At 49.2% G+C, this 13,642-nt stretch overlaps 1 protein-coding gene and 1 pseudogene across 22 annotated transcripts in view; both read right to left on the minus strand.

Moving 5' to 3' along the window:
- DYSF (dysferlin) overlaps positions 1 to 13,642 on the minus strand; it is a 233,094-nt gene that overhangs the window by 199,485 nt on the left and 19,967 nt on the right. For all 22 annotated transcript variants that reach the window (XR_012422205.1, XM_045369115.3, XM_045369111.3 and 19 more), the window contains exons 2-3: positions 5,844 to 5,899; positions 4,802 to 4,893 (exon numbers count right to left, since the gene is read on the minus strand). Coding sequence is in view for 21 of the 22 variants with exons in the window: in XM_045369115.3 (XP_045225050.2) it covers positions 4,802 to 4,893; positions 5,844 to 5,899 (148 nt within the window). In the remaining variant the exon portion in view is untranslated. The remainder of the gene's footprint in view (positions 1 to 4,801; positions 4,894 to 5,843; positions 5,900 to 13,642) is intronic.
- LOC102133421 (bax inhibitor 1 pseudogene) lies at positions 10,245 to 12,293 on the minus strand (annotated as a pseudogene).

Below are 13,642 nucleotides of genomic sequence, written 5' to 3' on the forward strand. Positions count from 1 at the left end.
TAAGGAGTGGAGCTTCCTTTTATATGCATTGGAAACCTGATTTTAGCCAGATAAAGATCCATCCCTGAAGTTGGCTCGGGGGTCCTCGGGCTTAGGGCTGCCCCTCTCATGGGTTAGTGGGATGCTGAGCAGCCCAGAGACAGTTCCCAGATGGAGATTTCCTTCTCGAGGCATGAAAGGATTCCCCAGATCCCACTCTGGGCCAGCAGACCAGTCTGGTTTAACGAGGTCACCCCTAAACTGCCAGTGATCATCAGGAAAAACCCAGAAATGCCAAACGCCCCAGAAGCCATAGGAAAGAGAGGACAGTGGCAGTGAGGATGGTGAGGATCGAGGAAGGGCAAGAGAAGGAGGAGAGAAAGAATAAAAGGAGGGGTACAGGAAGGAAAAGAAGCAGAGCAGGAGACGCAGAGACAGAGGTGCAAGTGAGAGGCTGTAAAGAATGAGGGAGGCTTGAGGGGAAATCTAGAAACAGAGAGAGCCAGAGGGTGGAGGTGGGGAACAGGGAGGGGAGGCAAGGTGGAGGGGGACTGAGAGGGTTAATGGACGCAGAGGGCTGTGATCCCCTCAGTTGGAAGAGGTCGAGGGAGGACAGCAGATGAGCTCACAGAAGACACGCCCAGGACTCCCACAAACAAAAGGGGTGGCTGCATGATGACTCCGGGGACCCTCACTGGAACCCACCAACTGGAGAGGCCCGAGGACAGTTGCAAGGCACAGCTGCCTAACCCTTGAGTCCCTCTTTGCTTCCTGACCCAATGGGCAGGACTGGAGGGCAGTGAGGAGATCTTCAATCTAAAATGCTCATTAAAGGGCTGGGAGCAGTGGCTCACACCTGTCATCCCAGCACTCTGGGAGGCTGAGATGGGAGAATCACTTGAACCCAGGAGGCGGAGGTTGCAGTGAGCCAAGATCACACCACTGCACTCCAGCCTGGGTGACAGAGCAAGACTTCATCTCAAAAATAAATAAATAAATAAATAAAATGCTCATAGAACTGGGTTCCCTGAAGGTTTTTCCTTTTCTTTCAAAATTTAAACTGTCTTGTCACTCCCTGGTATGGTTTTCCTTTTACACTTTTAGAATTTGTATTGCCGCTTGTCTTTGGTTGTTTTCTCACATCCATGTGCAGGGTGGAAGTACTTCGCTGTCTGGTCATGGGGTGGGGGTGACAGAATTACCTTGCAGGTACCTTTGCTGCCTCCCCTGAGGCACTGCCCCTGCCTGCAAACAGCTGAGGAGGCCACACATCCCATGTTTTCTTGGCACAAAGCCAGTGATCTCAGCTCACTACAACCTCTGCTTCCCCGGTTCAAGCGATTCTCCTGTCTCAGCCTCCCGAGTAGCTGGGATTACAGGTGCCCATCACCATGCCCGGCTAATTTTTGTATTTTGAGTAGTGATAGGGTTTCACCATGTTGGCCAGGCTGGTCTCGAACTCCTGACCTCATGTAATCTGCCGCCTTTGGCCTCCCAAAGTGCTGGGATTACAGGTGTGAGCCACCGTGTCTAGCCATGAAGTCAAAATTCTATCATTTCCTCCCATGACAGTGTTGCTTGGGCATATTCTGAGAGTCCTCAAGTATTTATGAAGGTATGTGCACATTTCAATCTAGTTTAAGGCAGTTTTAATTGCCAGAAATCTGAAACTGAGATAAATGTTTGGAAAAATCAAAAATTATACTTAAATGCTGTAAGAAAGGTGTTTCTGGTAAATTGGTGATGCTGGTGAATTGGCTGCCCTGCAAACTGATCTTTGAGGACCTGATTTCTGGCACACGGCCCTGCAGTGAACTGCTCATGTGGGGCACTTCTTTTTAGGGAGCTAGCTGCCCCCAGGAACTAGAGGGCACCCACAGGGGCCAGTGGGAGGACCCCAAGGTTCAAAGCTTCCCGTTCCCCATGTGACCTCTGCTCCACAGAGCCAGAACAGCCTGCGTGTGACCCTCACCTACTGTCACTCTGAGGGCTATACTGGTCCTTGAATTGATCAAAAATATGTTCACAGCTCTCATGTTGCCTTTGTGGTCTTAGAAATCTCCCTACAGACAGCTGATTTTTTAAAAATTGAACTTCCAGAGATAGAGTAGAATCTAGAGGCTGGGAAGGGTAGCAGGGAGAGGGGGGTGAAGCAAGGTGGTTAACGGATACAAAAACACAGTTAGATAGAATGAATGAGATCTAGTATTTCCCTAGCACAATAGGGTGACTACAGTCAACAATAATCTATTGTATATTTTTAAACAACTAAAAGAGTAGAACTGGAATGTTGCCAACACGAGAAATGATAAATGTTTGTGGTGATGGATACTCCAATTACTCAGACTTGATCGTTATACATTATGCCTGTGTCAAAACACCACGTGTACCCCATAGATACATACAACTATTATCTACCCATAATAATTTAAAAAAAATTTTTAAAGGAAATCTCTAGCCGGGCACGGTGGCTCACACCTGTAATCTCAGCACTTTGAGAGGTTGAGGCAGGTGGATCACCTGAGGTCAGGAGTTCAAGACCACCCTGACCAACATGGTGGAACCCTGTCTCTACTAAAAACACAAAAATTAGCCAGGTGTGGTGGTGGGCACCTGTAATCCCAGCTACAGGGAGGCTGAGGCAGGAGAATCACTTGAACCTGGGAGGCGGAGGTTGCAATGAGCAGAGATTGTGCCACTGCACTCCAGCCTAGGCGACAGAGCAAGACTCTGTCTCAAAAAAAAAAAAAGGGGGGGGGGAATCTCCCCACAGAGACTAAAAATGCTGGATAAGATCGTGAAAATGAAACATGTGCTTCCACTACATGGCCTGCAGTAACCAGACTGTCCTGCCTTTGCCCCTCTAAACTCTGTCAACGCCAGCATTGTCAGGGGAACTGAACTCTCCCGAAGGGACCAACACCACCCTGGGGCTTCCAGGAGCCTCTGAGAGGCACATGGGGCTCAGTGATTATGAGCATGTCCCAAAAACCTGCCCTCCAATCACAGCTCTGCCATCACTAGCCTTCAAGGAAGTTGCCCAATCTCTCAGAGGCTCAGTTTCCCCATCTATAAAGGTGACAGTTACAATAGTCGTATCTAACTGATGGGTAAAGGTCTTGTATATAAGACAGCACGAGGCCAGACACTCAGCTGTGTGGCAGTTGTGTGACTTTGCTGCTATTCTCCTCAGCCTGGCATTGGAGACCCCCGTCTCAATTCTTCCCCACCGCCCACTTCTCACAGGGCTGCACCTGTAAGGCCTGAGCCTGGCTGCCCGCCACATCCACACACTGGAATACCCTCCCTTTCTTGCCTTTTCAAAGCCTACCCCTGCCTTCAAGTCAGTCTGAGTGACCCTCCTCCAGGAAGCCTTCGAGGACTGCCCACTGTCCAGGGCTACTCCCTCCCTGGTCTGCAGGTCCACCATTCATGCCTGTTAGCGGCTGCCTTGCCTTCCACAAGTGTCTGTGTTGGGACGGTAGCCGAACTGATTCCAATCCCTGTCCCCCATGCAGGTGGAGATGGCTGAGGTCAACAGCTGGAAGAGATGGGCTCAAGATGCCCTGGCCCACAGGCCTGGGCCCCATACCTTGCAGCCGCACTTTTGGGGGCCCAGTGAAAGCGCCCCACCCTCCCCACACTGTGCACCCATGGCCAGCAGCCACAGAGAGAAGGTGGCAATTGGGGTTTTTTTCCGAGTTTTTAACATTTCAAATTTTCCAGGTGTTTTGCAGCTGGAGACCCTGATTGCCCTTCCCTAGGTTCCTGAATTCTCCTCCTCCCCAACCCCTCCTGCCCCACCCCGGGGCAACACAGCCAGGCTTCCAGGCCTCAGATGCCGCTGACCTAGTTCCCAAACAAAGGCTGCCCTGTGAGCAGGTCACAAAACAGCAAGCCCATCCCTGACGCTCGGGCCTAGAGCTCTGTAAATGACACTTGAAGCATGAACCCACTCCTGCTGGCATCTAATGCAGATGCCTCCTCTCATGCCCAGCAGGGACAACTGGACTCACACCCTGAGGCTCGAGGCTCATCACGTGCAATTTCATGTGCTGTGTCTCCCAGTCCACCCACAGCCCTAGTCCAAGGCCCACCCATCTGCAGGTTGGGTTGAACCTGTCCACCCCACTGCCTCCGTTTACAAGGCCCAGGAGCTCAATGGCAAGAGAAGGGATTCATCGCCTGCCTAGGGGGAGCCGGCTTTTGCCACCACAAGTTTGCTCCTGCTATTCCCCCCACCAGGAAACCCACCCACTAGGTACATGAAAAACTCAGCAGAAACCCTGACACAGGGAGGCGCCCAGGCCGGGCTACCCATTATTACTGTTCTGATTTCTAAACCACGAATCTTACCTCTAGTCCTGCCCCTTCCATGAAGCCTTCCTGGAAAGCTCCCTGCTGGCTGCAGCTTCACTTTGCCTGCCTGCCTGCCTCCTGGAGGGGGCCTCTGCCCTCACTGGCCTGGGCTGGGCCAGGAGAGAGAGCCCACCCACCTCAGGGATCCTCTGGGCTGGAGTAGCAGGCAGCGAGTCTTCCTGCTCCCTAGGGCACACACTGTCTGTGCAAATGCGTGGACACCTGATTCTAGCCCATCTTCCCTCCCCTGTAGCCTGGCAACTCAGCCGTACCCATGGCTGAGTTCCTGAAGCCACAGCCAGATTCTCCCAGCATCTATCACTGGGCCAGTCCCACGGGAGGAGGTGCTTGGTAAATGTGAATTGAAACCCCAGCTCCCTGGGGCCTGGATTCTGCAGTCTGCATCCTCCACAATCCTACCTGCACCTTCAAGCCATGGAGCACGCCACTCTGGCCACCTTACCTGTTCCTCCCCATCGTCTCATGGTCTTTGACCACCACATGAAGCTCAGAGCCCTGGTCCAAGGGGATGCCCTTGAGATCCCATTCAAAGCCCTGGAAGAAAAAGAGAAAAGGTGTCTTAACCTATGGGCTTCCAGGAGAAGAGACTGTGTCTGCTTCACCTTCATGCCCCCAGGGCACTGAGTAGGCATTCATGAATGATTTTAGTGGATAGGCAGATGGACCGATGGATGGATGGATGGATGGCTGGCTGGATGGATGGATGAATGGATGGATGGATGGACAGATGGAGACCACAGCTCCAGAACTTCAGAGGTAACAGTAAGAGCTGAAGACAGCAGAAGAGAGAAGGAGAGAGGGCTCTCACAGGCCCCTCTCCCAACTCAGTTTCAACCCATCCCCAGGAAGCCAAACCAGGAGTGTGGCTGGGAAAAAGCCAGGTGACCCTGAGGCATCCTCAAGGACCAAGATTATTGGGCTTGTCCAGAAGCCAGGCCCTGGTGGGCAGCACGAGTTAGTGCCATATTGGCTAGGCCCCCATGACTCTCCTCAGAGCAAAGGCTCCCCTGTGCATCTGACCCCATCCATGCAAGGCAGCAGGGCTTCCAAAGGACCACCCGGGAGCCATGTATGCAGGGAGCTGGTTGAGGAGACAGGGGCCAGCAGGAGCCAGAGGAGGACCTGCCTCATCAGGGAGGGCTGTAGGGAAAAGGTGAGCTTTGAGCAAGGAAAACGAACAGCCTGTGTGAGAGAAACAGGCAGGCAAGAGAGTCCCTGAGCACCCTTTACTTGGCTGGCCAGAGCTGGGGGAAAACAGAAACAAAAAATGTCTAGCTCCTCTCCATTTACCTAGTAGGCCAGGCCACCAACCCTCCTCCCAGGTTCCTAGAGCCAGAAGGATTTCGCTGGCAGGCTGGACCACCAGCCCCTCCCCACCTCAAGGACGCTGCTGAGAAGGCACTTCCTCCACAAGCCCCCTAACTTGTCCCTGCAGACACAACTACAGCAGAGAGAGAGAAAAGGAAGGAGAAAAACTCACATACCTCATTCCATACAGGGTTCACACTGTTCTTGATGACTTTGGTTCTCTTCTTCACCCCTATAAGACACAAAAGGAAGAGTGGGGAGACACATCCCGCCCTGCACCTTCCACTGAGTTAGACTCAGCTTCTGAGACCTGTGCTTCAGCTCGGTCGCCAAGGGAAATCTTACAAAACCAACAGATTCCCCGCGAACCCACCAGTCTGCAATGAATCCCCAGTGCCAGTCACACAACTTCCCCCTGTCAGCTCTGGGACCTCAGAAACATGTTTTCAAAAGAAAGTACCCAGGTCGACTCTCCTTATTGAGTTTGTTATTGTTATTTCTGACTTTTTAAATAATTTTTTTTTTTGAGACGGAGTCTGGCACTGTTGCCCAGGCTGGAGTGCAGTGGCGCGATCTGGGCTCACTGCAATCTCCGCCTCCTGGGTTCATGCCATTCTCCTGCCTCAGCCTCCCGAGTAGCTGGGACTACAGGCGCCCGCCACCACGCCCGGCTAATTTTTTGTATTTTTAGTAGAGACGGGGTTTCACTGTGTTAGCCAGGATGGTCTCAATCTCCTGACCTCGTGATCCACCCACCTTGGCCTCCCAAAGGGATTGCAGGGGTGAACCACCACGCCCAGCCTAAATTTTTTAATTATAAATTTTCTGATTCTAGCTTTTTTTTTTTTTTTTAGAGACAGCATGTCTCTCTGTTACCCAGGCTGGAGTGCAATGGTGAGATCATAGCTCACTGCAGCCTCAAACTCCTGGGATCAAGCTATCCTCTTACCTCAGCCTCTTGAGTAGCTGGGACCACAGGCACACACCACTAGATCCAGCTGGTGTGTGTGTGTGTGTGTGTGTGTGTGTAGATGGGGCCTCACTATATTGCCCAGGCAGGTCTCGAACTCCTGGCCTCAAGGGATTCTCCCACCTTGGCCTCCCAAAGTGCTGGGATTACAAGTGTGAGCCACCACATCCAGCCTTCTAATTTTAGAAATGAACCATCTTCCTAGAAAGTATTTCATTTCTCTTTTGAACTATATCTACCTCCAGAAATTATAGGATTCCATCTATAAGAAATGTCCAGAATAAGCAAATTCATAGAGACAGAAAGCAGATTAGTTGTTTCCAGGGGCTAAGAAAAGGGAAAGGGAAGATGGAAATGGGGCGTGATTGATTAAACTGTATGGGGCTTCTTCTTGAGGTGACAAAAATGTTCTGGAATTAGATCATGATGTTGATGGTACAACATTGCAACCTAAAACCACATAAATTATATACTTTGAAATGGTTAAAATGGTGAATTTTATGATATGTTAATTTTACTTCCATTAAAACAAAATCCACTTCACCCTCCAAGGCCTTGAAGAGGTCTGTCTGAGGCAAGCTGTCCCAAGGAAGCTCTGTGTGGCTGGGAGGGCCGGCTGAGGGCATGCAGAATGGCTTTGAGGTGGACAAGAAGATCTAACACTTTGATAGCTGAGAGCTCACCCACAGTGCCCCAAACGATGCACGGCAGAAGCCCTTCCTCTGGAGCGGTGGGCATGAAGGGGCGAGTGCCTGTCCCCAGTGAGGTGGGACAGGTGAGGCTTGAAAGAAAAGTGGCGAGGGAGACGCACAAGGAGACCCCCCTCCTAGGGCAGGTTCTACAGCTGTGAGCAGGGAGGTCATTTCCATAGAAGAGGCTGGGAGAAACAGGCAGCTGCCGCAGCCACTGGTCCTTTACTGGGCTGGCAAGTGCATTTCTCTCTGAATGATCCACAAAACAAGGAGTTTGGACAGAGCTTCGGCCCTCTGGGCTTGAGGGCCCACCGTGTGGACTGACAGGTCAGAGCGAGGGGTTCCCCCACTAAGCCCAGTAGGTCTGCAGACATATCTTCCATGAAGACACTGACCCACAGAAAGAGTGTGGAAAGACCCAGAGAAGAAGAGAAAGCATTTAATGAAGCTTTGTTCTGCAGTGCTCTGGGGAGCACAGGAAGGGCTACCCATGTCTGACTTTTCCAGTAAGCATCAGGAACAGAAATGATGGGGCGTTCAACAGACAATTCAAGGGGTTCAGACTGACACCGAACTTTTATTTGGGTCGGCTCTTAAAGATCACCTCATTCCACCCGACCTGTGCAAGACTCAGTGGAAAGCCTTTGGTCTCCACCTGGATGGCTCAGCATTCAGAGAGTCCTGCCTGGACCACGAAAGCCCCTTGAGCCTCTGGCAACATCTCCCAGGAGCCCCAGTAAGCTTTGGAGTCAAGCACATCAGTGCCCATTCAGCCTGGAGAGGTGCAGCCTCCTGTGGGGTCGGCCCCACCTGCCAGGTTCAGAGCCTGAAGAAGAGGAGAACGGAAGCAGAGAGGGATCGAGGAGGCAGGCAAGGGGTGAGGGAGGATTTGAAGAAGAGGAGAGAGAAATAGAAAGAGAGAGAGAGAGCGCACACGTGAGAAGAAGCAAAAGACCATCTGAGAGAGGGAGGCAGAGAGGAGCTCAGGGAGATTCTAAGGGAGTTATCTTGTAAATATTTGCTCGCTGTAGTGAGTCCTGCAGAGATTCCAACAAACCTCCGGCAGGGAGAGGGTGAGCTCCCAAACTCCCTCTCCCGCTGCGAATCACTGATCATGGAAAAAATCACGAAATTTGAAGTCACAGACCACTATAAAACACTTATTTCCTGTGATTCTTTGAGGCAGCAGTTCAGACTTTTTGGTCACAGGATGTCGCTGTTAAAAATTATTGAGGATGCCAAAGAGCTTCTACTTAGGTGGCCTGTATCCATGAATTTTTACATTAGAAATTATAACTGAAGCATTTAAAAATAATTATTTAGTAGTTAATTTTAAAATCACAATAATAAGCCCAATAAATATTAACATAAGTGACACATCTATAACAACAATAACAAAAAACTGTAACTTCCCAAAAAAGGAAAAGTGACACTTTTAGATTTTTGCAAATCTCTTTAATGCCTGGCTTGATTCTCGTAACTATTAATACCTCAGCATTCAAACTGCTAAGACTCCTCATTTTGGTTGATGTCTATGAAGAAAATCCAGCCAGATATGTAGTTGCAAAGGGAGGCCTATTATAATAAACTTTGAGATAATTGTGAATATCCTTCTCTGATACTACATCAAAACTCAACAAGTATTAGTTCTTAACTTCTTAACAGTGAGTTGCAATGTGAAATCTGAAACCAGACCAATGAACAGTTTGTACTCTGCTACGTTAAAATTCATTGTTCTATCTTGCACTTTGAATGAATCTTTCACCCACGTATGATTCTGTAACGGCTGCACTGGTCATTTGGAAAATTTGTGTTCAATCAGTTATGTAGATCTTCCAGATGTTGACACATTTCATAATGCCCTAACAAAAAATTACACTCATTCATAATGTCACCATCAGCCTTCATAAGGAGGTAGGGTGATTGAGCAAGCTGCCTGCTTTACAGCTTTCTGTCTTACAGCCTGTTTCTTTCAAGCTCTGTGTAGCAGGCGGTCACCTAGTGGGCTAAAACCAGTTCCTGACAGGCCCCAGGAACTTATAGATGAACCCCAGTGAACTTTCCCCATGACCACGCTAAAGCCTGCACCCCAGGAGACCTGTAGCTTCATTACCATAACATGCGACCTATGTGCTGGCACCTGACTCACTGCATCTGTGCCACTGGGAACCCTCCTCTACATGCCATTATGCACCCTGTCCCCTCTCCGTTGCCCCATAAAACCCTCCTGTCACTTTCCCTCAGGGAGACACTGCTTTGTCCCGGTGCTCTGGCTTGTGACAAGTAATAAAACTCCTATTGATCAAAACCTGCATTCTCATGCAGAGTCGTTTGTTACTCCCCATGTGAACAAATCCCAGTTTGGGGGAAGTAACACTTTCAGTACTGGGAAGCTGGAAGTTACTTCTCAAAGTTTTCTAAACTCCAATTTCTGCTTGAAAGCTCAAATTTTTTTGATTGGCAGCAAGTGGTATTTCAAGCCATTTTCCTTGAAATGGCAGGCTTACTCTTTCATTTTTAAGAAAATATCTGCCCAATGTCCAGATCACATAACTATAGTTTGTCAGTCATTCTTTAAAGTAAAAACAGTATTCCATGAAAAAAAAAAAAAAAAAAAAAAAGCAGCTAGTTGGTTTGTCACTCAAGCAGTGAGTCCAGTGCTTTTCCTGGAGACAGTCATCGCTCTGTGATGGGCAGCAGAGGTGCTCTATACATACTTCCCATTCCATCACACAGAACATTCTCAACACCTGTACAGGAGGATTCAAACTGATCCTGTTACTGCTTCATCAAGGACACTTTTTTTTTTTTTTTTCTGATGCTTTTCATTATCACAGAACACACCACCTGTAATGTGTGCAAAAAGGAAATGAGGGGTGGAAGGAGAGGAAGTCAAATTGGGAAAGGCTGGATGGTCACTTCATTTCTTCTCTTTCTTCTTATCCTTTTCATTCATGGCCAGGATCATCATGAGTTTTCTGAAGACAGTAACAAAATCTAAGAAGAGATCAATGCAGTGCCAGATATAATCTTGATCTCCATTTTCGGCCTTTTCAATAATGAGTTGAGTATCAAAAAGGACAAAGCCACACATGACCACCAGTCCCACATACAGGTTTGCCTGGAAAAGCCAAATGGATCCAAAGAAAACATTCCCCACGGAAGACAAAAGCAACAGGCTCAGGGCTGACATCAAGATGCCTCCCCAGAAAGAGGTAGCTACGGCGCCGGGCATAGAGTTCACTGAGGGTGAAGCAGATGAAGATCATTGCTGTGCCCATGAAAGTGGTGGGAAGGATGCTGGGGTTGACAGCAATACAAAATTCCAGGGCAGGGCCCAGGCCAGCTCCTGTAAGGAAAGCAAATCCAGCAAGAAGTCCCAGTCTTTTCTGCTCAGTTTCATGGCTATGAGGTGTTGCCATCAGCCAAATCAGCAATATCAGGGAGCCCCAAGGACACTCTTAAACGAAGCTGCCTTTTTATTTTTAATTGTGAGTGCATGCAATCTAAAAAACACAAGAAGCACAATTTAGTGCCAAGGCCTTTTTTTTTTTTCCTTGAGATGGAGTCTCGCTCCAGTCACCCAGTCTGGAGTGCAGTGGTGTGATCTCGGCTCACTGCAACCCCCGCCTCCCAGGTTCAAGCGATTCTCCTGCCTCAGCCTCCCGAGTAGCTGTGACTAGAAGTGCCCACCACCTAGCTTGGCTAATTTTTGTATTTTTAGTAGAGACGGGGTTTCACCATGTCGGCCAGGCTGCACTCAAATTCCTCAGCTCGGGTGGTCTGCCCACCTCAGCCTCCCAAAGTGCTGGGATTACAGGCGTGAGCCACCACGCCCAGCCTGCCAAGGCCTTGATTAGTGTTAAGGTCCCAGTAGCATTAGCTGCCATTTTTGTTGTACCATCAGTACAAATGTCCAAACAGTGAAAAAGGCAGTTGTTGTGAAGGAGCTTTGACCTTCTGACCTGTTGAAAGAATCTTGAGGATTCCCCCCAGTTTCCATGTACACTTTAAGAACTTCTTAGGGACGGGCAAGGTCCTCACACTTGTAACCCCCGCAGTTTGGGAGGCTGAGGCGGGAGGATCGCCTGAGGCCAGGAGTTCAAGACTAACCTCGGCAATATAGTGGGGCCCCATCTCTACAAAAACTTTTAAAAATTAGCCAGATGTAGTGGTGCATGTGGTGCCTGTGGTCCCAGCTACTCAAGATGCTGAGGTGGGAAGTTTGCTTGAGCCCAGGAGTTTGAGACTACAGTGAGCTGTGGTCATACCACTGCACTCCAGCCTGGCCAACAGAGCAAGACCCTGTCTCTAAAAAATAAAATAATCTCTTAGGAAATTCATTTAACATTTCTGCCTCAATTTCATCATAATAATACCTACTTTACAAGAGGTTGTTGTGAAAATTACCAAGATAGAATGTTGAGGTGCCTGGCACATAGCATGCTGATTACATGTGAGTTTCTTTCTCCTGCCCTTCCCTCTGTGCCCACTCTGATGGATCTAGTGAACTCCTACTGACTCTTCAGCACCCAGCACGGTTGTCTTTCCTCTGGTAAGACTCCCCTGACTCTCCCAAAAGAGGCAGCTGGTCTCTCTTTGGTGCTCCCTAACCAAGCTGTGACCACATGTGCAGCACAGCAGCATAGCAGTGTTTGTCTAGCTCTGAACCCTCAACTGGGCTGGGAGTTTCTGGCGGCAAACACCATGCCTTACGCATGTTACTAACAGTAACCCTAGTCTATAGCAAGGTGGCCAGTAATCGGGTGCTGAGCGAATGGGTCCTTTTCTTTCCATGTTGACTGCAAGTTTACTTCCTCACGAGAGGATAGAAGCGCTGTTTCCAGGGAACGCCCCAAGACTTCATTCATGGTGTGGCTGTTTGTCAGCGGAGGGAGGATGAAAGGAGGCGTCATGTAGGGGAAGGGTCCTGGCTGAGCCACTTCAAATTCTCTGTGGCCCATGTTGGTGTGGCTCCAGCAGGAGTCAGACACACCGCTTTGGAGTCACTCGACTAACAGCCACCTTAGGGAAGACCTTAGGAAGGACTCATAACCTCCAGGCCTTGCTCCTCAGCAATCAATGGATCATAACAAAAGTGTTTGCTGCACAGGGTTCTGAGGAGGCCTGAGATGCAAGCTACGTGTCCACTTCCCCTCCCCTATCACAGATCAGCTTCCTGTGACCTACAGGAGTAACATGGAAAATTCCATCTGCAGCCTCTCCTGAGCTGCACACTTGGAAACTCATTTCCTGGTGCTCCAGGCTTCCTTAAGTGAGCGATATCTGTGTGCCAAGCCCTGTGCTAAATATCTTTTAATCATTTTCCACTTCTTACCTTCCCTGAAGATGAGGAGAATAAAAGCCCTCAATGAGATTTCACTAAGTCCTGGTTAGAAGGGCCAACTCTGGGACCCTCTTGGGTAACATGAAGGAAGGGGTCACTCATGGGTGCTGCAGCCCCAAAGAGGAGCAGAAACAAATGAAACATTCACTCAGCACAATCACGTGATTTACAGACACCAAGAAAAGGGAAGGCACATTGATAATTAGGAAACAGTTAAGAAAATAGTTCCTCATCATGGATTTCGACCCGCCCTGTTCCTGATCACTAATTTTGGCCTTGAGAGATGTGGCTTTATGCATGTAATTTAGCAGAAGTTTAAGATACAGGAAATCTCACAGCTTATGCGGGGTGAGGAAAGGGGGCCCTGCCCTCTTCCCAAACTGCTCTGAGGAACTGGGGACCAGCAGCAGGTGTAAGAATCATTATGAAACCCCGAGGTGCTAGACTGAGTGACTCAGCCAATTACAAAAAGACAAATAGTGTATGATTCCATTTATATGAAGTACCTAGAGTAGTCAAAATCGGTCGGGCACGGTGGCTCACGCTTCTAATCCCAGCACTTTGGGAGGCGGATGCGGGCGGATCACCTGAGGTCAGGAGTTCGAGACCAGCCTGACCAACGTGGAGAAACCCTGTCTCTACTAAAAATACAAAATTAGCTGGGCATGGTGGCACATGCCTGTAATCCTAGCTACTGGGGAGGCTGAGGGAGGAGAATCGCTCAAATCTGGAAGGCAGAGGTTGTGGTGAGCCGAGATCACACCATTGCACCCCAGCCTGGGCAACAAGAGCAAAGCTCTGTCTCAAAAAATAAAAAATAAATCATAGAGAAAGTAGAACTGTGATTACCAGGGACAGTGGGGGAGGGGAATAGGGAGTTAGTATTCCATGGATACAGAGTTTTGGTTGGGGAGGATGACAAGTTCTGGAGATGGTGATAACTGCACAAAGATTAATGCCACAGAA

This window comes from Macaca fascicularis, chromosome 13, assembly GCF_037993035.2.
Source record: "Macaca fascicularis isolate 582-1 chromosome 13, T2T-MFA8v1.1".
Taxonomy (NCBI): Eukaryota; Metazoa; Chordata; class Mammalia; order Primates; family Cercopithecidae; genus Macaca; species Macaca fascicularis.